The sequence below is a fragment of the Centropristis striata genome, chromosome 14 (assembly GCF_030273125.1).
Source record: "Centropristis striata isolate RG_2023a ecotype Rhode Island chromosome 14, C.striata_1.0, whole genome shotgun sequence".
Classification (NCBI taxonomy): domain Eukaryota; kingdom Metazoa; phylum Chordata; class Actinopteri; order Perciformes; family Serranidae; genus Centropristis; species Centropristis striata.
In genome coordinates, this window is record NC_081530.1 from 8,526,835 (window position 1) to 8,552,281 (window position 25,447).

At 38.1% G+C, this 25,447-nt stretch overlaps 1 protein-coding gene across 1 annotated transcript in view; it reads left to right on the forward strand.

Moving 5' to 3' along the window:
* Window positions 1-2,179: 2,179 nt before the first annotated feature.
* Window positions 2,180-25,447, forward strand: part of khdrbs3 (KH domain containing, RNA binding, signal transduction associated 3) — a 153,152-nt gene continuing 129,884 nt past the window's right edge. Inside the window, exon 1 of the mRNA XM_059350072.1 lies at window positions 2,180-2,597. Within this exon, the coding sequence (XP_059206055.1) occupies window positions 2,507-2,597 (91 nt within the window). The 5' untranslated portion in view covers window positions 2,180-2,506. The remainder of the gene's footprint in view (window positions 2,598-25,447) is intronic.

The window sequence follows — 25,447 nt, forward strand, 5'->3', positions numbered from 1 at the left end:
TTATATAACCAGTGCTGATCAGCCTACAGATAGCCGCCCACCTGAGGCTACCTCAGCATCCTCCACAAATATTGACAGAATTCTTATCTTTTTGCCACATTTTCTAACAAACATGAAGCCTGTATACAAATCCGCCTTTTTCCCAGCCGTTAAACACCCTAAATTCCTCACAAAGACACTTTAGCATTCATTGTATGTTTCCAGGAATTGTAAGGCTCAGGATGTCTGATAAAGTGGATTTGTGGCTGTATCTTCAGATATCTGCTGTCTGGATACGCTCTGTATCTGTTTATTAATGACACCAGTGCCACTGTCTGTTCTTTGTTACAAAACTGGAGACACACCAAGTTTTCTTTTTTCTTTTTTTGTGGCTGCATTTTCTTATTTAATGAATTCATAAGCACGCCCAGGAGAAACGCATGCTTGACCTATGAGAAGGTGAATGGATTTCCGGAGAACTATTGACAGGTTGTCCTAACAAGTAAAAGCAACCTAAGGAGTCATGCAGTCCTAATCAATTGCTTAAATGAGTAAAGAGGCAATTATGTAGCCTCCTGAGATGTTCCAGTAACTGGACCGACTGATTTGAAATACAACGGTGAACTGTACATCTATATACTGGTATCCTCAGACACATTTTGGTGCAATAGTCTAGGTCACAGAGTTCCAGGTGCCCATAAAGCCCGCAGGTCCACTGCGTTTCAGTTGCTTTTTGGTCATTTATTTTCCAAATTTGTTTGTAGATTTGCACCAAGGTATAATAATAATCAAAAATCACTTTTTTTAGTGCTCCCATGCTGCATAAAAATCATGTAGTATGCCAGTAAAGGAGAACTGTGGTTTCCAAGTCTTAAATTGATTGACAACTCAGATGATAGCATTTTTATATCCTGTTAATAATGTGGTGGAAATATGTAAGATATGTTTTGCAGACTACAATATTTGTAGTAAAGATGAATAAAAAAGGCTGAAAAATGGCATAAATCTAGATCTCGCTCCTTGCCTTTCTCTTTCTTGTTTCTTTTGTTTGTTGCTTGTTACTCTTAATATGAATGAAGAAATAATAAATATATATTTTTCTCTATTTAATTCCAGTATAATAGTACCTCTATTGTTTACCAACAGGGGTACCAGCAGACCCCAGAGGTATCATTTTGTCGAATCACAGGTGCTTTATTCTTTCATTCCAGTTTTTCATGACTTTATCAATCATTTTGTTTCAAATTACTTCATGTTATTGTTTTCTGTTTATGTTTTAACTAGTGCTTTAAAAAATGTAAAAAGCAAAAGGAAAACATATGTCAGACTGTGTATATTTAATATATTGGTAGAATGAGGATTAATCTAGGTGGTGAGATTTTTCTGCAACAGCATCTCCATCATTCAAATGTATCATTCATAACTATTCCCTTTCATGCATTGTAGCCTATATTTCACTTGTGTACAATATTTAAAATAAGGTGTACTATACTGTCTCCCCCCTCACATCTGTGCATTGAATCAGTGCCTAAGATCTATTCTCATAAGCAGGTATGAATAATGTGAATAATATCTATATACGCATAATAGGTTCATCTTTTTTATCAGCTTATGCAATTTTTCTTATTGTATCATGTTAGATGGATAGATAGATAGACAGATGGATAGATAGATAGATAGATAGATAGATAGATAGATAGATAGATAGATAGATAGATAGATTGATATACATTATTCATATATATATATACAGTAATATGATATATTGTACCGGCATTATAATGCATACTATGACTATACAAGATAAAAATACAATAGATAATATACTAAGAATATAAGAAAATGTAAGTAAGTACAATGTGCAAAAGGACAAGAATATTGTATAAATAAATATGACATATAATATATGTTAATATATGTTGTGCATGTTCAAAAAGAGAGCTCTAGTGAGAAGACTGCTATCCATATGTAATACTAATATCACATAGAAGCAAACAGGCTTTGTTAGATTTAAAGGTGGCACTTTGCCTCAGCTCAGTGTCTCTGAATTGTCCCTTCTAACTTTATGATAATGATATGCTAATGAGGGGACTCAGCACCGCGGACAGCTCCGTCGCGTTGCCCCGCCCCTCCCACCGGCTGAGCGGGGACCAATCACTGGCGCCTCCTCACTTCAGCACTGGATACAACAGAGAGAGTCTCAGAGAGCCTGAGCACCCAGAGAGGAGAGGGACCCACCGAGCGGCTGTGATGCGAAGCGAGGCTCTGCTGGCTCAACAACACTCGGAAGGGATAAAACCTCCTGGTTACGTTTAACCGCTTTTTTTCCTGTGTGTGTACGTGTGTTTGTTGCCGCGAGGACTGAGAAATGCTCTTGTAGCGCGAGCGCGAATGACATTATCTCACGCGAGTTTGCTTCCCATAAATATTCGACGGAGCCCTAAAACTTGGAGCCGTTTGGACGTTGAGCAAGTTTTGTTTTTTTATAATTACATTTGAGCACTTGGAGCCCGACGCTAACTTCAACATGGAGAATGAAAAGTACTTGCCGGAGCTTATGGCAGAGAAGGACACGCTGGATCCGTCTTTTCAGCACTCCCTGCGGCTACTGGATCAAGGTAAATGTCCGTGGTTAAATACTGGAGTAAACAGTTTAGCTGTGTGGAAACACTTTGAGTCTATAGCACACGGTTTAGGTTTAACGCTCGCTGCTGGGCTGCAGGCTACATGACTCCACCAGCCCGCCTACTTCAAGTTATAAATAAGAGGTTTGTGGGTCTACTTACAATTTCCTGTTTGGTCTCACTAAAATAGCGAGGTCCTTTGAGCAGCATGGCTGTTCTGCCAAGTTGTTATGCAGCAAACGTGCCATAGCCAGCCTTGTGTGCTGGAGGAATCAGTGGAAGGAAGGGGGGCAGGTTTGACTGAAGACTGCACCTGCTTCATTACTCAGCCCTGAGGTTAACAAACTTTTCATTTCAACTGGACAACTTACTACAAAGGAGGGTTTTGCTGCTGGTTTTAAAGCTGGGAAACAATATAACTGATGGCAAATAGGGCTGGGCGATAATTCATTGTTAACATCTTTCAATGCTATTATTTATCGAGTTATCGTGATACACGATTACATCTTCTAAATTTATTTAAGTACACATTACAACCCCAATTACAAAAAAGTCCAGATGCAGTGTAAATAAAAACAGTACGAGTAAAATCAGAATTCAATGTATATTTACAAAAACAAATCAGTTTCAACGTAAGATATACTGTCTTTGTACAGTTTTCAATTGAATATATAACCCTGATTCCAAGGTTGGGACACTGTCTAATAAAACAGAATGCATCACATTCAGAATAAGTGTATTAGAGCTGCTACAATTCTTCGATTAATCGAACAATAATCGAATATTAAATGAATCGTCAACTATTTTGATAATCTAATAATTGGTTTGAGCAGTTTTTTAAAGACAATAAGTCCAAATTCTCTGATTGCAGCTTCTTCAATGTGAATATTTCTGGTTTCTTTGTTACTTTATGACAATAAACTGAATATCTCTTTGGTTTTTGAACAAACAAGAGATTTGAGGATGTCATCTTGTGGTTTGGGAAACACTTATTGACATTTTTCAACATTTTATTGACCAAACAACTAATCGATTAATCATTCAAATAATCAACAAATTAACTGATAATGAAAATAATTGTTAGTTGCAGCCCTAAAGTGTATATATTTGCAAAAAACAAAAGTTTTGCAGTTTCAGTGTTAAAGATATGATATTGTCTTTGTACTGTATTAAGTAATATATGTGACAAAAGATTAGGAAAGTATTGCACCAGTTTTATTTGACAACATTGGTGTTGTATCTTAAATTGATCAGATAATCTGATGTATGTATATTTATCTATTTATTCTCAATAATTTCACTTAATGTTCATTTTGCACTAAACTTCATGTCCACTGTTTAAACAACATGCTATATTGTGATATATCATTATCAAGATATAAAATTACCTAAATGAAAATATGGCCGTATCACCCAGTCCTATTAGAAAAAGCACCTCTTCCATTTGACATAACATGAAATGATAACCAACAGTTTAGGGGTAGAAGCAGCAGTGAAGCACTAAAACCACCTGACATCCCAGTCTGCAGGCTGCAGTCGTCTCTATCCCATGCAGACATGTGTAAGCTGCGGTGCAAGTGTTGGAATAATCACACTCTTATTCAAATGTACATGTGTTTCCTCCTTTGAAGAAGTGGACGTGACCGAAATGGAATTTTGAACGGATGGAGCAGCAGCAGCACTCGCAGACGCTTTAATTAATCCGTTGCACGGCCCCTCTGCTTTGAAGCTGTCCGAATTTTTGCACTTCTTGAGACGCAGCCCCGTGGAGCTCCTCATGTGGGAAGTGCACTGTTATAGCATCCAAGTGCATCCTTCAAGTACCACTCATGGGCTTTGTCTGGAGTGTAGCAGACTGTTGTCGGCTTTAAGGGTAACAGACAAGGAGCACTAGTCTGTAAACAGTCCTGCTGCACTGTAACTAATTCTATCGAACCCCCAAGATGCAGCGCCTGCACCAAGCTGTTTTTATTCCCACAGCCATGTCCCTTCTAGATGAAACTTGGCACCTGAAGAGCTCCTTCAATCGGTTCCAAATGGACCCCTGCATAGTGAGCCATAATTTAATTTTAATGTTATGCTTAGGTTAATTGGTGAAGTTTAGTTTGGTGACAGACACAACAACTTTTCTGGATATTCTATCACCTTATGAACCTGTGATATAAATGAACAGTTACCACAATTCAGCGTTATTGATTCATCTGCTGATTATTTTCTCAATAAGGGCTGTCACTTTATCATATTATTAGCCTATTAAATGATGATCATCATTCATTTTTGTGACTGATACCGATTTTAGAGGGGATAAACATTCACCCATTACCGATATGGTGGTCAATATAGTGAATTTATTTTTAGCTGGAATTAAAACAGACCTTCTTATGTGGACTGTGCACTGATTTTACGCTGATATGACTAAAAAAATGTACTCAGAAGGCTGCTTCCTTATACAAATAACTAACACTGGTCTACATTATTATATATTATACATAAAATGTCTTAGATTGTCAACCAATTATACTTTCAGTCAACTGCTGAACAAGAAGAAGACTAAAGTAAAATTACAGGTAAAAAAAAAATTGTATACACAATTTCTTAATCACCCCAAGGAACATTTTCTGCATTATATCCTCCTTTAGATACCAGTATATTAATATTGGCTGATGGTATCTGCCAGTTGATATATCTGTTGGGCTCTAATAAGGCTTATATCAGGATAACTATAGACATTTGGAAAAAAGTTCTGTCAAATAAATGTTTAACTTTTTTAATTGTGCGTTTTGTCCCTTTTTGGCAGATGAATTATACACAAAGTGCAAGTGTAGGGTGGTGGAGAGAGTATCTGTTACCATAACTACATATAAAAAATTAGAGTAAGTAAATAGAGGAGCTGGATTATTTATTTGTATATGCAATATTATCATATATTGTAATAATATGAAAAAAGAAAAGGAGCAAATCCTCACAATTGTTAAAATAACTATTTTCATAAATGTATTAAACAAAACAGTTGCTAATTGATTTCCCATCATTCGACTAATTGATTAGGTGTTAATAAAATAAAATTAATATAATAATTTAATCTCTATCTTGCATGATTAATTCATATTAAAGTACGGTTTGTGTAATTAAATACATTTTGAAACTGTTGGGAGTTTCTGACATGAAAGAATCCGCACTCCTGCTGTGTCCTCAGATGGCCTACTAATAAAATAATTGTAATGTTCTAGTTTAAAAAAGGTGGCATAGTCTTCACTAAGAATAAAATATGTAAGAGGCAACCTTCATCCAGCGTCTTATCTCACTTTAATATAGTTATGTGTAAAATTAAATACCTATAGAATCCCTTCCATTCATTCAGTGTATGTTGGAGTAATGGATGTACTGGCCTCGACAATATCACTGGCAGATGAGAGTCTTGTTTGAAAGAACAGATGGAGGTTAATGCATCTTGCCGTGAGCTGATTCATGTACAGTAAGGTAAATTCATTCGAGTCCGGGAGGAAGATAAGGCTTTATTTTACTCAGCACTTTTGTTATCAGCTGGTTTCGTTACTCAATTCTGGGTTAGTCTTTTCTTTTTTTCCCTAAGAACAAATATTCCCTTCACCGATAGAAAGACTGGAGAACTGAATACTTCATGCCAAGTTTAAAGAAGCAACCACTTCCTTGACAGAGACTGCCTTAAAGTCTTTTATCCTCACTGCAGGTAGAATTATAGCAAACATTGGCCAACTCCCCAATCCAACAGAAATGATGGAATAATTAAAACATGAGGCAAGACAAGCCAAATAAGAGTATTAGAGTAAATGTTCCCCCTGTGTTTAACATTCAAATACCTAACATGAGTTCTTGATGTAACACTTCCAATAAAGTTAGTTAGTGATATTTCTGGTGGGGGCAAAGATTGCAGTTGGACACCATTCGCAAGCGGCAGAATTAATCCGTGACATTTTATGAAGTAAGCAGAACTCTGCGGTGCACAAAATTTGGCCGAAACAGTCTGCCACAACTCCAAAACTGTAAATACTGTTATCTCTCTCTTACACAACAGATGGAACACGATGCAGCTTAATAGAGCACTTCTTCTGCCATCTTGCTGATGAGTCCTGGACTTGATTATGCAATTGGCAGGGGGATGCAGGGAACAGAGCTAGAATAAGTAGAGTTACTGCGTGCAAACGGCGAATATGAGATTACTCCAGGTCTGGAGAGACTTCCATTCAGGAGAAATTAGGGGAGCATTGTGTTTCGGAGCTCGGGGACAGGGCGGGCTGCTTTGATAAGTTTGGGCCATTCGCAGAGCTCTTATCCCGTAAGGACCATATCTCTGCCCCTGTGACAAGCCTCATACAGTCAGCAGCAGACACTGTGAGCTGCAAGAAATATCTTAAGCCAAAATAAGAGACAAGCAGGACTAGGAGCCTACATGGAATGAAAAATCCCCAACAGTATGCTAATGAAGGGCTTCTAGGTATGTAACAACTGCATTTGTTATTTATATTAAACCAGTGCTACCCTACAGTACACAGGGCACAAGGGCTGCAAATAACACTCCCTATTCCAGTGTTTATTTATCTGTTATTCTCAGTTCAGTCTTGACCTTGGACACAGTAGTTTCCCAGAAAGAAAATCTTAACTCAAGGGCTGTAACTTTATTATTGAAAGAATAAAGTTATTCTAATTACCATATATGCTTGGGTAAAAAAAGTAAATTCAATCTGACCCATTACCGGCCCTTAGCAGCGGAGGCAAATGAGCTGAAAAACTGTAATTCTACAACATATTTAAGGATGAGAGCTACGTGGGTTGGGTTGAAATTAGTTCAAGCGATGGCAGGATTTCGGTCCTCAACACTTTTAAAGGAATACTATGCAGGAATTGTCACTAACTGTTTGTAAACAAAACATTACATCTTGGTCCCTCCTTCCCAGCTCAAAAGAAATGAAAGCAAACCGCGGACTCATTCTCATTTTTGGCACAAGATTTGTGTGCTTGGCGTTTCGCCTTGATATATTAGCATTTTATATGCACGGTCTTCACTATTTTTGTAGCTTTGTTCCCAAAAAGTGACACTCAAAAAGACCCCAAACACGGCAAAATGAAAAGAAAAGAGATAATACAGGCAGGCAGAGCAGGGTCTTTGCAAATAGAGCCACACAGTTCTCGTGGGTCATAAGTGATGATTGAGAGGGATTATTTATTTATTCTGTTTTTTCTCTTTGGTATACCTTCCTTCGAAAAATAAGTCGTATGGAAACTTTTCAAACAACACCTGCATTCAGTCTTTTATGCACCCGGATCTAGGAAAAAACATAAGCCAATATCAAATTGGTCGGGCTCTAATTAAAATAGATTTCCCATTGCTTCACAGCATAATAAATATTATCTATGAAGGGAATTTCCTCAGAAAGCAGTGTAAACAATAACACGTTTAAAATGTAAAGTCCCTCTCTGCACCAGATCTATTCTGTTTGTTGTGCATGTCTGCAGCATGCAGCCCACTCTGAATGTTTCAGGACCTCTGGCCCAGTTTGGACGCTGTAACCTCAGCGCTGCGCATACACTCCGTATCTAGTGCTTTTTAATTGGATATTCCACAGCAGGAGCCCAGCACAATGTTTGCATTGAATTAACAGCCTCAGCTTGCTTACTCACAAAGAAAAACAACAAAAAAAACATACATTATCTGCACAGACGGAGCAGGTGGAAGAATGTATTCTTATTTCAGACATAATGCCCCTTCGTTAATTCATACATTTCCATCTCATCAACAGAATGGAGCGGTATTTTTAGCCGCGCTTGAGTTTTTGCCCCGAGTGAGAGCAGTTCCTGGGTTAGAATGCCCAGAAGTGAACAGAAATAAGCTCTGGCGTAGGATCAAAGGCAGTGATATCGTTTTGTTGGGGAAACAGTGCTTGATAGCGATAATGATCTGTGGATCTGCGGCTGGCCGACACGCTGAGCCACACAGAGAGGTGGAGGCGCAGACACAGCCTCCAAAACCCGTCAGAGGCCGAGAGCTCGCTGGTAGTTTGACCCTCAGATGTAGTGAACTTGCAAGTGAACTGTAAGGGGGCATGCATGGAGGGGGAGTGGGGGTTCCGGCAACCCGCTTTGCATTCAGACAGGCAGTGGTAGGCTGCTGAGTGGTGCCGTGGCTAAGAGGTGTTTGCAGAGCTCTGTCTCTGCTTTGCTGCAGCTCCCACTGGAGTCCAGGGGCGAAATGTAGGCCAGGACTAACACAACCAGATCCCGGGCTATAAAACCTAACAGCACTTCGTTTACAGACTCGAGGAGTCGCATGCCTGCATTGATTTCACTGCTAATGTCTGATGCATGTTCTCACTCGTTACGGCTGCAATAATGAGCCGGTGATTTAGCTCTTTCCCCCCACTCAGATACAGCACTTGATAGTCGTTAATAGAGTTAAAATGTCAACCCTGGATTATTAACATGAGTCATCCGTGTTCCTCTGCATGTAAACAAACAGACACAATGAGAAGTAATCAAATAAATTACAACAGCGCTGGAAGGAAGCCATGTGCAGTCATTTATAGCTTCACCTGGATGAGCATAATTGTCTCAGTCTAACAACTGGAAAGTATCCAGAAAGAAAAAAATGGCTGAAATACATTAAACAATTAAAAGCCTGACATGCACTGTGTGTATACTTAAAGCTGCACTCATCAATATTTTTACATGAACAATGGATCAAATTATGTCTCATCACTTTGTTTCACTCTCACTGCTCCCATGATCCTCTTTTCCAGTCGCAGCAGGCAGTTGTTTTCAGAATCTCTGCAGGCGGGCTGTGCAATTAATTGAAATTTTAACAAAATGCAATATGAACTATTGCTAATGTCAAAATTGCAGGAAGCACAATATTTGTCGAAATACCAATCTGGATAAAATATTTTGGTGTTTTGGAGATGTCCATGCCTTTTAATCAATCAAATCAAATATTACAGGCTTAAGAAAAACGTCTTTGTTTAGTTCAGAGCATGGTAAAAAAATCACACCATGATTATTTTAACATCTCTCTCAGTTATGATACAAAATTATCCTTCCCTCTTATGTTATGAATCATTGTGCGCTGGTATATCAGTCAAAATAATAGCAGCATCAAGCTGGTGAATAAAGTAAATCATACTACATGAACTGTTATTTCTCTTTTCCCTATAACTGGTATTAAAACATCTACAGCCAGCACCTTAACTTCTACATTTTGCCAACTTCAAGTCTAGTTTTGAGTTTCTGTAACAAGACTAGCTTTCCATTACAAATCTCCTGAGATATTTCTTTGGTGTCCAGTTCTCATTTGCACTTGGCTCCTCGCTGCATTCTGACAAAATCATATTAATAAATGCTCATTATTACTTATTAGTGATGTTGATCGGATAATTTAGACTAAGTATGCTGTTACATCTTCATTACAAGGCTCAAAATAAGGTTTGCGGCTCCGTTCCGACATTATTTCTCTTTTTTTGTCCAACAATTTTTGTCTAACAACTTTTGTTAGTAAAGGTTGCCGACCCCTGGCCTACATACATCTGAAATTATTGAAAAAAATAGAATTGGCGCCTTTTTCAAGACATATTGGCATCTGCTTTAGAGTGGAAATCTGAGCAATTTCTGTTGTTTTCTACATTCACTATTCAGTAACAAGCCGCTGTCCTTTATATGACTTTTTCAGGACCTATTTTCTGCCCAAGCCCCTGTTAATAAGTCATACCACAAAGCTGGAAGTTTTTAATTGCATTTACTTCTCTCCATCTGTCAGCTCATTGCTCTTTTCTTGCATCTCCAAAGCGATTCCATCATCGTCCATGCAATCCCATCACCATATTGCATGGATACAGTCTCCACCTGGCACAAAACTAGCCCCGGGCTCAGCTTGTTGATTTAATGTTGAGACTGTCAAATTCCCATGTTGAACATGCTGCTCCGGTATAAATGCTGCATTCATATTTCAATGCCACAAAGATGTGCATTTTTCCTCCTCCACCTGCATCCATACATACCTGAGGGCCTGCCTAGAGCTGTCTGCTAGGACGGCTATCTAAGAGGAGACTCCCAATTAAAGCAGCCAGCCAGGGCAGCTTAAATAATGCAAACTGCATTTGTTTAGGCAGGGATATGCTGAAAGCTGATCTCCCGCATCTCTGCTAAGGAGATCATTTAGAGCTTTGTGTTGCTAGGTCTTTGGCACAGCTAGCTATAGTTTAACATTTTTGATTCGTGTGCCAATACAACAGTGCTTTTTGTGATGCACTACTCTTGAGATTTGTTCTTTATAAAATCCTTTTTTTTCATGCAACTAGAATAACCGCCTCTCAGCTGTAGGCCTCGACCAACCAGTTTACATTCATGTCAATAGCGCTTGGTGAAACTAATTTTCTCTTGGGTAACATTTGTTCTTGACATATCATAAATACGTTTCTAATCAAAGTCAACAGATGTCTGCGGATGGAGGAGGCTGGAGTGGATTAATGGGTCAAACAAACACAGGACTTTCACCCAGGAGTCTGCTGTTATTGTCCTGTTTGAAACCAAAAGTCAACCATACTCATTTTAACCCCAGCTGTGATCTTTTACTAATCCTCAGCAAGTTATTTTGTTGCCTAAACCTGAACTGCACCTATTTACAACACTGACCGCAAGTTTAAAATTTAGGTTTGTTTCAAATCACAATATTAATAATGGGTTTAAAAGTGCAATTTTAATCTGGGAGGAAAACAAGTTTCCCTCGAAACATAATTAAGAATACAATTTCATTCTTGGGGAACGTAAATCTTAGGAGAAAGAGTTGCAATCTCCTCTTCCCTTCCTGAGTTATGACATGTGTTTTTGCAGAACATTATGATGTCACAGTGATGCAGACCTTTGACCTTGTGGATATAAAATGTCATTACTTCATAATTTCACATTTGTGTTTAAACTAGAGCAGGGGCCTCAAACTCAAATTACCTGGGGGCCGCTGGAGGCAGTATCAAAATGACCGAAAAAAGACACAATATTATAAAAAAAGACACAAAATGACCAAAAAAAGACACTGAATTACCAAAAAAGACACAAAATTACAGAAAAAAGACACTTTATTAAAAAAGTAATTAAAGGGACCTTCCACATACAACACAGTAAAGTGTCATTCATACAAAACTCACATTAAACTTTCATATCAAGGTGGGGGCCAAAAATATAATAAATAATAATAATAAAAATATCGTCACGAGGGCCTCAATTAGCCCGCGAGCCGAAAGTTTGAGACCCATGAACTAGCGTATTAATTCTCGAGTTAAAGCCAAAAAGCATGTTTTTTTTTAGGTCTCAGTGACCTTTGACCACCAAATTCTAATCAGTTCAACTTTGAGTCCAAGTGGATGTTTGTTTCATTTGTAACTAAACTGCCTCCAGGCGTCAAGTTGGGTCAGACGCTGGGTCTCACTGACCTTGACCTTTGGCTATCAATTTCGAAGTTTTTGTTTGTGCCAAATGTAATTAAATTCCCTCTGGACGTTTCTCAGATATCACACAGTAACCTTGACCTTTGATCACCAAAATATAATTCATCCTTGGTCCGAGTGGGTGGTTGTGTCAAATTTGAGTCAGATATAGTCAGATGGGCAAACGGTCATTTTGCTCGGACATTTTTTAATACTTGGCGCTTTATATGCATTTAATTTGGTCCCAAAAGAGCCTTGTTCTGAACCTGCGTGTTCAAACAGACCATGCAGTTTAGATCTTTGAGTGTAGAAGGAGGATTGAGAGGGGCCCAGCCATCACCTCAGCTATATAACCTCTACCTTAGCCTTCCCTTCATCACTTACAGATCCATTAATCCTCATTTTATTGGATGATCATTTGCTCCGCAGTGCTGCCGAAGACAGGACGCAGACAGACTAGGATTACATTGGATTAGTTTGAAAAGCAGGAGAAACCCCCAGACTGTATCAATCTGTTTACTGTGCCTGAGGCTGAGAGACAAAGGGAGATGGGGATGGAAAAGACAGAGAGGGTAGGAGTGGGCTGGCAGGGCTGTAGAGAAAGTAAGAGTCTCTTTCCCCAGGGAAAGGTTATTTGTAAGGGGATTGTACCAAAGTCGGTTACAAAAGGGAAAATGCAATCTGGGAGGGGGGGGGTCGAAAAATGGAGGAGCGGAATGGAATGGGAGTTGAAATTGAAAATAAAAAAGCGGTTATGGGAGCGCTGTCGTAGATGCGTTAGTGATAAATAAAAAAGTTTAGGTGTCTTAAAAGAAAATACAGAAACTTTCAGACTGCTGTTGACCCCTGCTTTCATACCATAACACCCAAAGTCATCTTCTATCACTGGAACACAAGTCAAGAAAAAAAAAATCAAGAAGCAGTGAAAAATCTCGTTCATGATTAAATCACTGTAATTACTGCTGTGATTAAAGATGAGTGTGATCTCCCATGTCCCCCCCAAAAAAATAAGGTTGGTGTAAATTCATTAATTTTTGACACTATGGAAGCATTTTAAACACACCTGCGTTCCGCACAGCCTTTTCTGCTGAAAGTGTTTTATTGTTTTTTCAGATTCAGTAGAGAATAAGAAGCATTTTCAGAAAAAAAAAAACTATTTTCTGCACTGAACTGCACCACTAGAGTTCATATTTGACTTTGGAGCTGGTTGTTACTTGAAGGGGTCCTTTCTGTGCCCCTGCCTTGATCTCCCCCCGACAGCCGCTTCCCTTTCCCTCCTCTTTATTTATGTCGTTTTGTGTGGTTGGCACCTCTATAGAGTGGATTGCACTGGATTAGCTTCTCCGCCTTCCCAACTGATCCGATCCATTTTGTGTAATCCAACTCAATTTAATTATGTTTATCGTTCCACCTCGCTGCTGCCGAGGAGCAGCAGCACACCTCGACCAAGATAAGCCCGGGGACCTTGTGCCTTTTTGCTGGCAGAGTGTCTGCCTGAGCCTGTTGCTTTATAAACAGATGGTGTAAGTCACCTACACTCTCAGTAAATACTGTTAGGTACAATATTATGATTCAGAGCTCCCCTCCAACATCACTGTGACATGGAAAAAAATAGCCAAGGTTGAAGATCATAACCTCAATTTCTTTTTTGTTGTTATGGGAATTTGTACAGTTTAGCGTGCTCTCCATCCCTCACCGCCTCTTATGTTGAGAGAATCAATGTGCCCACTATGTAGACAGTCTTCTAGAGTCTGATGCTTGGCATTAGATATCAAAAGCTCCCAATAAAAGCCTAAAAATATTTTTTCAAACACTCTGTGAAAAGTTCAAGGGCTCACAGAAAGCCCGACGTTTTCTTCCTTCTGAATGCAGCAATTGTGCAGCCAAAGGCGTTAAATTCAATGGTGTGATTGAATGTATTTATGCCTTTCGGATACTGATCTCCCAACATCTGTATGGGCGAGAAATACCCTGCAATGAAGTCTCAGACACTTGCAGTTCTGGTATAGTCGACTGCACTGAGCAGCAGATACATTCCGACAAAGAGTGAAGATAAAAGGGAAGAATAGACCCTACTCTGTTTTATGCATCGCCTCCAAAAAGACTCTGGTTTAATAATCTAGGACCAATTTTTATTTGAGAATTGTTTTGTTACCAGGGAAAGTCTGTTTTATATTATTTTTGTCTTGCACATCTCGAGTTAGGTGATGTCTTCTAAAGAGGGATATAACGATATCAACAAGTTCTCCAACATAAATGGCAGAAGAGGTTGTGGGTCAGTACCACAAATTACGGCACGTAGGCACGTATTGCAGCTATAACATATCTTGGCACCGCTCGTGGGCTCGCGGTACAATGGCGCGTTGTAAAAATAGTACAAATGTACGGCCTGCGGTTGTAAAAAAAAATGTAGACTGCAGTTTCTGTGGATTTATGTTGTAAAACCACTGACCTTAGGTTTAGGACAAAGAACTTCTGCTAAGGTGTTATAAAAGACAGTTTAAACTGTAAATAAATGTACGTCAATGCGTCACGTGACCGTTACAATTTATGTAAAGTTACGTTCAAAATCGTGATTCATGTAACTTCCGTAAACAATGTAACTTAAGTTAAAAATGGTTCACTTTTGTTTTCCCATGGGCCGCAAACCCTGCACCACCACCCCAACCACCAATCGATGGCGGGAATCTGCCTTTTTAAACTTTGCTTGGCTGTCAATCACTATTACGTCAGCAAGACGGCGGCAGCCGCATTTCAGCGGACGGTGAAATTCATAAATATAGCTCGTTTTTCGCTGCCTGTACACACGAGCTGTTTTGACAGGAGGACAGGCTGAACGATATCCACACACATCTTCAAATGAGTAACTCCCATAAAGATAGTCTCATTTTTAACTGATCGAGCTTTGATTTTTCAGGCATTGCCGAAAACAATAGCGCTAACCCCGAGAACAGCATACAAAGAGACTAAAATAATAGAATTTAACACATACTCTATGCCATGTAGAGCACAGAGAAGAAGCCCATTAGAAATTTAAAAAAAATAAACAGAAAAAGATTGCATTTTTCTGTCACCATAGCTACATGTTAAGTGTAATTTAGATGTAATGGAAAGAAAGAAAACATTTCCAGACATCATCATTCTTTCATTAGTAGCCATTAGGAACATCAGTCTTCTTTGGCACATTAAAGTCCAACTGAAATTACATTTTGTCATCTCCTTTTCTTATTAAAAATAATGCCGATATGTTTTTCAAATGTGTTATTAGTAGTTTTTTTTATTATAACGAGAATGAAAGAAGGTCTGTAGAGAAATATCAGACATGTTTATTTTGTCTGACCTGGATGGAGGGCATGTCTGTTTCATTGACAGCAGGTGGCAGGATGAGCTCCTGTAGAGAATGAGAGACAAAGTTAAACTGTAGCGTAAATGTCACATGTAGTTATTGGTATTGAAGACCACAACAGCATCTAACCGGACTTATGTTAATGTAACCCAGCCCGTGTGGGATGAGCCTCTCCACACCCTGGAACTCTGCGTTGTGTTGCTTATGATGATGTAGAGCGGAGGAGGGACCAGTCAGACACGGGTGGTCGTTGTATTTGCGGCTCGGACCACATCGTGCTTTATTTCTCACAACGGCTGGCAGCTCAACCTTGAACAGTACAAGTAAGCACTGCTGTGAGACAACAGAAAGTCTAAAGACGGGCTCTCAGGCTAAAGAACAGATACCTTTGAGCTAGCGCTGTATAGACACATAAAATAGGCTTAGAAACAACTAAAAACTCATCAGACAGTGCACATATCTCCTATCATCACATCGTTAAACACGGCAGTCTAACAACATAAACAAACAGCCGTTAATATTAGGACTTTAACGCGTTAATTAAGATTCATTAATTACACAAAAATTAACACGTTAAAAAAATTGACCCCCTGACCCCCATAAGAAGTTATTCTTAAACAGACAAGATGGCTACTAAGGTTGTCACGATACTAAAATTTTCAACTCGCTATCAATACTCAGGAAAATATTCGATACTCGATACCATTTTCGATACCACAAGGATAAAAACAAATACCCCAAAATTTAACAGAAATATATTGTTTAACAAGAAAAATGCAACATGTAAAAATTAACAGAACCACAGGTTAAGTATTTATAATAAAAAACAGTTGTGCAAACAGAAACTTCAACTATGACAACAAGCTTCAGGTCTGAGGTAGTGCAAAAAATAAATAAATACAATAAACAATAACAGTTAGAACAATATTTTGATGTTGTGTGCTTTGCACAATATTAGGCAAGCTTGATAAAAAAATAACAATAACTTAACTGAAGTGTTCCTTCCTTGGCTATGCTTTACTTACATAACAATAAACTAAATGACACTAGCCAAACCAGTTAACATGAACATTACACTGTTGAAATGCTGTATTCTCAGCAGCTGCAGGTGTTGTTGTGTGTGTTGCTGTTTGGTTGCAGGTCGACTTGTCTCTGCTTCATTCTGGTACTTCAAGAGAGAAAATAACACTTTTCAGTAACCAACACTTATGTAAACATATTAACTCTATGCTTAAGTATACTGACACTGTGTCGATACTTTTGAAAATGAGTATCATATCCGGATACAACATTTTAGTATCGATACTTTTTTGAGGATCGATACTTTTGACAACCCTACTGGCTACTGAGTCCCAGTTCACTTGTCTGAGAGAGTTAAGCCTCAGACACACTGAGTTCTTCTACCAGTTGGACAACCACGATGCTGCGTGCATTGTCATGCAGCCGCATCCTCAAGACTCCACCACTAGTTTCTCTGTGAGGTTGTCAGCTGTGTGTGTCTGCCTGGCATACTCTGTGTTAGAATGGCTGATTTAACTCAGCAGTCCTCATTGATGTAGTGGCATGTTTCACACCGCTTTCTGTTGCGAGTGCCGTCCAGCAATCAGTTGTGACAGCCTCTCATCGCGTCACAGAGTATGCCAGGCAGACACACAGCTAAAACACAACTGAAGCGGTGGGAGCTTCGTGTGCTGATGGAGGGGCACTGGGCATCCCCTGTTCCCTACTTGGTACTTTGCATTTTAAGCTCTACAATAAGCCTTTTTTATTTATTTTTTTATGCTTAACTGATATTATAAATCTGTCACAATTAGGGTCAGGGTCAACAGTTAAATGACTTATTATTAACACCGCTACTGCATACATTTAGAAACCTCATTGCGTTCCCTCAAATTTATGCAAGTAGTGGGTGCCATGGAAACACCAAAATTTGATTAAACTTTTGAAAATGCACATGAAGGTTTTTTACACTCGCTTGAGGTGGTTTTTGTCTTTTTCGAAAAATAGTTTATCTGCTGAACGGGAGATGGAATCACTTTTTCCGAATAAGTTCTGACAGCAACATTTACCTCACATGACTGATCAGCTGCTTCTGCTCCGCTGGTCAAGACGAGCTGACATGAAAGAACAATCATAAGTTGCCCAATTGGATATAATTCTTGAAGACATATTTTTTGTCATGGGTGGCCAAAGTTGTCTGATTAGCAACCTCTTTTTCAATTATTTTTCCCCTTCTTGTACTGTTTTCTTTCTCGTACAGTCTCCACTTCTACTGTTTACTGACATATTAGCCTACAGCAATACATTACACTGCCATCTCCTGACATCTATACAACGTTATATATAACTTTATTGACACGTTGCCGTGGATACGCATTGCTCTGCTTCTCTCCTGATGGCAGTTCGCCTTGTTAGTGACCTGTCAATCAAAGGTAGCCACGCCCCAAATCATACGATTCTTCATCTTCTATTTTTTTTTAAATGTGGCCATTATTAGAACTATTAACATTAAATTCTCTTGAAGATTTTTTTTTACTAGCGATTGAGATCGTAGTGTTGTCCTAAAAATTTTTTTGAATGGACAGATTTTTTTGCAGCCAAACTTAGCACCCTTGTTGGAATTTTTGGTAGAATGCAGCTTAAGGCACTTCCTGGTTTGCCTCCATGCTCAGACCCGGAGGTTGCCGCCTGATCTAAACCAGTTGATTTGCAATTCCTTTAATGTGACCTTTTAATTTCCTTGGTACTACCGTGATACACGTGATTTACAGTGCAGGTATGTATGCTACAGCAGACGAAACAATTCTATTTAATTTGACTTGGACTTTAAGTGTTAAACGCTCACCGTTTTCATACCAGAAATTAAGCGGAGGTTTGTTTAATGAATGTTTAGAATGTTTAATGAGCGATGGGTGGTGGGATACCAGTAAGATGCAGAAGTGCATTTTCTGGGTTTTTGGAGCAGGAAAAGTCTTGTAATGCACAGTGAGATGTGGAGAGATGGATGCTCATTTAGCACCAGTGCCAAGAGACCCTTCCTCCTGTCCTGCTGGGCTGCTTGCTTCTCTCTGTCCCCCGTCTCTATTTTAAGAGCTTGATATTAAAGCCTAATTGAGTTTTTAGGGACATCTCCCTCTGTTTCTTGTGCCCGTTTCTGTTTTATATGGCCAACAAAGTCATTCAAAGTAGGATACACTGCAAAGCACACATTGTCATTTGTATGTGTTCGCAGTTGCTTTTTCTGAACTTTCCAGCGTACTCAATGATCTCATCCCCTCATTTCCATTAATACAGCACAGCGACCAGATGCAGCATGTATATAGTTTTTTGTCAGCCTGTTAACATGTCACTGCTGTTGCAATTGGCTGTAAAACATTCATTAAGTCTTATAGGCAACCCATAAACAAGGGGTCAAATCAGGATTTACCACCATCATAACAAGCACAATTATCCACTCTCTCCTCGGTAATAAAATCACACTCTTGCTGCTGTCTGTTTGACACTCCAACCGGTGTCTCTCATGCGCTCCTTCACCAAGAACTTCTTGTTAAAGTTTGACCCAGGATTTGCTCAATAAGACGCTTGTTAAAGTTTGACCTGGAAGTGGATCTTTGTCTGTCTGCTTGTTAAATCTGTGTCTTTCTGCAGCCATCATTAGTGCACAGAAAATATTTGGAGTCTTATTTATTTATTTATTTATTTATTTTTGTATGTCCCCAACAAAAGAAAGGCAGCATACTGTGCGGAGTGCACTGTGAGTTTCTCACAAAAGCAACACACTGGAGTTTTAATTATACAAACCTTTATTAAAAAGGGACAGCTGTTCTGCAAGCAGAAATAATCTGGGCTGAGCTGGATGCTGTGGCTGTAGTAGCTTGTTATTTGTGTGATTCTTAATAATGAAGAACATTTCACAATTTTTATCATAAGTACTTAACAATACTTGAAGAAATATAATTATTTTATATAAAATTATGATCGTCTCAAGTGCAGTTTTTCTTTTTCCATTTTTTTTTCTCGAAATAATGTCAGTATCCAACAAGAGTGGACGAGGCTTCTGCTTCAGGTGAATCCATTTAATGATTCTGATTATTTCTGGAAAATATTGGAATTTTCCACCCTGTTATTGTTTTAGTCACACTCAAGTAATCATGAAGCTTTATTTGGTGAAACTTCAACTTGATTGTCTATTTTTGGACAAATACAAGCCATTATTCTACATTTTTATTCACTGTGGGTAATTTCTAATAAAACAAAACAAAAGACAACATGTTGGGAGATTCTCATGAACATGGTACAAAAATCCAAGAGCATTGCATACATATTTTCTTTGACCCTTTATAACATATACAATCTAAAGTCACTGTTAAATATGAATTTATAATCTATTTAAAATGTTTTAAGGTATTTTCTGACATTTTTAGAGACCCTGTGAGCAGAATTAATTACCGTAACACATTTTAAATAAAAAAAACAACGAAAGGTTGTTTTTTTTTCTTTTCCTTTGGCAAGCACTTAAATATGCTCAAGGGTAGCTGGTAGCACCAAAATGTATTTTATTAAAATATACACATATTTTAATGCAAACAATTCTATCATTACCATAACATTTAACCATTTTTTCTCATCAATTTTCATTCAGATTTTGTTCTTTATACATTGTTAAAAACCATTATATATTATATATTACACTTTTAAACAAATGTATATTTATTTTTATAAAGTTTATTAAGAAGAAGAAGATTACTTTATTAATCCCACAAGGGGGAAATTCAACCTCTGCATTTAACCCATCCTTTTTTACACACAAGGGAACACACCATGCAAGGAGCAGTGGGCAGCACATTACTGCGCCCGGGGAGCTGTGCAGGGGGGTTAGGTGCCTTGCTCAAGGGCACTTCAGTCCTTGACCTTTCAGCACCGGGATTCGAACCGGCGACTCTCCAGTTACAAGCCCGATTCCTAACCTGACATTCTTATCTGGACGCATTACAGTAGTGAATTTGTCAATCAAAAATATGTTTAAAAATATTATTTTAACACAAAACAATGAATTGTGCCTCATTATGGCTATATTGTTCATTCATATAAAAGTGAAATATATTTAGTTTAATAATGTATGTCCTTATAATCTTCACAGACATAACTTAGACTGGCTTCATGAAATTCACCCTGTTAGTTTTACCCTACTGATGATGTGTTGTTGCAATAGTAATCCTAATTACAAGTGTGGCACTCAACCCCAAGCTCATTGGTTCCTCCTAAAGAGATAACCCTATTATAACAGGACACAAACATACTTTCATCTTTATTTTTCTCCTTCATTTCCTGAAAAAGCTTTAAAATCACTAATCACATATTTGTTTAGGAATACTTCCTTCTGTGGATTTTTACACATTTGGTGCACTTGTGAGTACTTACAGCAGCAGCACAGTGTTTTTAGGGTTGACTTAAAATAAACTACACTGTGTACGTGTTCATGATAATGAAGGAACGTGTTACCCAGTGCGACGGTGTTGCTCACTGATTTATTTTAAATAGTTTTTTGAGAACAAATGAAGCTCTGCAGCTCAGAGGACTGAGATATATCAAACCACAATAGTTAGTAGATCAATTCATTAATGGGATTTCGTCTCTTCATAGAAAACAACACATTTACGACCTTGTCCTTTAAGTATCCTAAACAGAGCCCGGCCCACATGGGATCTGAGAGACAGAAACTGATTTAGATTACTGATACCACGGCCAATATATTGAATGTTTAGGTAAAATCAAAACAGACTTTTTCTATGTGGATTGTGCACCGATATGACTCTACAACGGAATGCTGCTTTCTTCAGTAAATCTTTATTTAAAAATGTGTAATATTAAAATAGACATTATATATTTTACATACAAAGTTTTTCATTGAAGTCCATTTACACTATGTTCAGTTTTACTCAATAACTAACCATTATAGTATAGAATAAAATGAAAATAAATATTGAAATAAACATCAGTGTAGGGCTGGGCGATATATTGATATAAAAAATATTTTGATATATTTTTAAATGTGATATGGAATTAGACCATATCGTATATATCGATATAGTTCAATTTTTTTTCTTTTTGTTTATAAATGCTGCCCTTACTAGGGTTTGTCATGTTTACTTCTTTTGTAATGTTCGTTCTTCTTTTCTCATATAAATATATTTATTTCAGAAAATGATTGGCCTATCTTATTTCATAGGCTATTTTTATTTAAGATATATTTTTATTTAAATGTGCACTTTATGGAGCTTTGATTTGAAAAAAGATACTCCTGTTGTTATACAGTATTTATGTTCACTGAAATAAACAGTTTCAATAAAACTACTTTACATGTCATATTTGACTGAACATTTACTCTCACTTTGCGATAAAAATATCGGGATATATATCGTATATCGATATTCAGCCTAAATATATTAGGATATGACTTTTGGTCCATATCGCCCAGCCGTACCACAGTGTCTGTTCAGTATCAACCAATTGCTGACCATTTAAAAATAAAATCAATAATAAAAAGACTAAATAATAGTGTATGTCCAGTATTAGACATTTACTGACCTTTTTAAATAAGTAATTAAAAAAAATAAAGCTGAATAGTACTCAAAGTTCAGTATCAGACAATTACTGACCATTTACATAAAGATTAAATAAGCTAAATGGACATATGACACCATCTGTAAATAACATTGCATTCCATATCGTGCATATTATTGTTAATGTGATAGGTCAATATCAACTGACTACATCATTGAAAGTAATCATAAACAAATTACTTCATATTCTTTTTTAATTTAATAATGGCCAAAACAGCATGTTCGGTTCCTTCTTGCAGCGCACAGTGGCTCTGTGACTGACAGATATTTATAAAACTCCAATCACTGCAGCTGCAGCTCATTCATTAGTGACAGGATCACAAGTATCACAGCTCAATTCTTTGCTGTCATATGTAATGCATCTCTGGAAAAGATGATTGTAATTACAGCGAGCGTGCAGTCCACACAGTCTACGCCTCCTGAGCCGCGCGTCGATGAGAGGCTGCAAGAGGTGAACGGATAGAAATCAAGTTTATAGATCTGTGGTTCGCACAAGCCCACGCCTCCACCGAAGGGCTGAGGTTTTAATTGCTGCCTGACCAGAGCTGGTTCTGTGTGAAGATGGGTCGCGATGATATGAGAAGTAGGGGGAAGGAATGGGTTTCTTTCTCTGTGGTTGTTGTATTGACAGCTTCTCATCCTGGAGGAGCTGATAAGAACAGAGGACCTAGGGAGACACACAGAGGAGTGGATTGTATTTCAGGGCCGGGAATCAGAGTTTTTTTTTTCCGGGGTCGAGTGAGCCTTAGAGGTCCCGCTCTGACAACATCTGAGGGCACAGAAGCAGGTTTGAAATCTCACCGAGGCTCACCGTATTACTGCAATTCCACAGCTGATGGAGAAAATGCCAGAGCAGGTGGCATGCATGAGCAAAGAGTCAGTAACCTTGTAACATAAATGAAACAGCTGCATGCACAAGGAGCATTGTATTCCAAATCAATGAGGGAAAGTGCATTGATTTACAAAACAAAACACAAACACAGGGGACCTTGCCACACGCTTTATTTACTGGAGCATCTGCTTAGACACATTTAGACACAAACAAAGGACTAGTACTGTTGAATTCCTGCTTTTTTTTATTATTTGTGTACCGTTATTAGCTGTTCAAATGATTGAACTTAATTAATTAGAATGGCACTCAGAGAGCGCAGACCTCTGCCAAGGCCTTGCCCTCTCTCACAGTGTTAGGAAAAGTGAGAAAAACAATCTGATTCGCTCCAGAATTTAATAGGTTCTTTCTTGGCTCATGCTACATCCTTTCACCAAATTGGTAGTAGATTTTGTGTAACCTTACTGACAAACTGAACCAAAAACATAACCTGCTTTGCAAAGGCAAACAATATCGTAATAATTATACACAAGGTGGGAATCACAGAGTAACTCATAATATGAATCACTATACAGTAATAGAAAAAATTATTGGACCACCCTTTTTCTTTAATTTGTTGTTCATTTTAATACCTGGTACAACTAGGACACTTGGACAAATTTAATTATAACAACAAAAATAGCTCATAAGAGTTTAATTCAAGAGCTGATATCTGGACTTTTTCCATGGTTTTATTGATAAGGATTTTGGTTATTATGACTGTATGTTCACCACGATAACAATGGTGTCACGATTTAGCGATCCTGCGACACACTGCAAGACAATTATCACAATATCTATGTAACCGAAAAGGCAAAAATACCTCTACAACAGAAAAACGCAGGATTTATTTATTCACTCTACTGTGGTGTTAGTTTTACAGAATTTGACAACTGAGATGAAATAATGTCCAATGAAGTTCATAAAATGCCTCTTTAACACACACACACACACACACACACACACACATCCTTGTCTATAGCACATGTTTGGGACACAAGACTAGAACATGCAAAGTGGGAACCACCCTTTCTGAAGGTTCTACAGACCTGAAAAAAAAATCATGTAACATACTGGAGCAGCCAGAAACACAGATATCACTTCAAATTGTCAATCAGACAAAGTAGAGTACCTCACCTGACCAGGGACCGCTTTGTGGGGACTGATTTGTCAGTTAACTAAATACATACTTTTAGATTTTTCTATGTTCCTATGGACCACTTGAAACACACGCTCAATCAAGTTTAATTGACTTTGAGGATACCTTAAACACTAATGTTGATTTTCAGGTAAAATGTTTATGTTGTATTAAAAAGGGACCTGAATACCCGCAACACACACACATACAAACACACACTACTTGTACTTGTCCATGTCCACATGTGCACATCAGTTATTCTTGGAAACACATTTTAGTTGGTGCTGTTAGAGGATGTAGGTGAAACTTCAACCATGTATTCCACCGTTTGCCTCAAATGTAAGAGCAAAGCAGGTAAAACGTGTCTTTTTTGTGATAAATGTTGTATATCATAAGCTGACAGCAATAAATAAAACAATTTGTTCAGGGGCAAGTAGAAATTCACTTTCTGACCTTCTTTCCCCACCAAGCAATTAAAAAAAGAAACATATCTCACTTAAATCTGTCAATCTGAGCAAATTAAGTTTATAGAAAACATGAAATAACAACAAATGGTGCCTCTCTGATTTGCTGTACATCATTTTCCCCCTTAGAGTTTCTTCTTCACTGCAAGTTTCCCCTCGCTCATTTGAAAAGCATCACACAGAGTCATGAAGTAGTGATCCAATCCATTGAGAGGGCCTGCATGTTTTAATAAAAACATATTGATATTTGGCGCCAGTGTATCAATAACTTAAGACAAGAATGTGCAACAGTCCCATATCAATATTTCCTTCTTTATGTTTACATTAAAATACAGTATATTCAGTGTGTTATGTTCTTTTCAGAGATGAAAAAAATCTCTTAAGCAACTTATGGAATATCATAAGACACAAAAAGCATGAGGTTTCTAACAGAATCATTCATCGACTGAACAATTATGAAAAAAATCAATATATGATGTGATGAAAGTATAATTTTCCTGCTGACTTTTGTAGACCGGTTCAGCAGCTCTCCAGTCAGGGAGGAACCTCGAGGATCACATCTCTGATCAATATGTGATGTGTAACAAAAAGCCAAATATCTGGGCACACTAATTTTCATGTCTACCCGTCATGTAATGTCACCTCCCGTCAAACATTTGACTTATTGCTCCTTTTATTCCCTTCCACATTCCCTTTGAGGCTGAAGAATCCACAGCGCTGTAGGACAAATTGCACTATATGTGTCATAGATCTCGCTGTCAGAAGTACATTACCCCCACTGAGCCGCTCAGGTCGCCCAGTGAGAGATAATTGTGACCCCTGCTGAGAGGGAAGAGCCCAACTACAGGAGCCACCTTCCAATAATCACGAGGCACTGGTTAAAAGTCTCTTCCTTCAGAGCTGAAGTAGTAATTTTCCTATGAAAGCATTCCTTCAACCACCACCAACACACTTTTTCA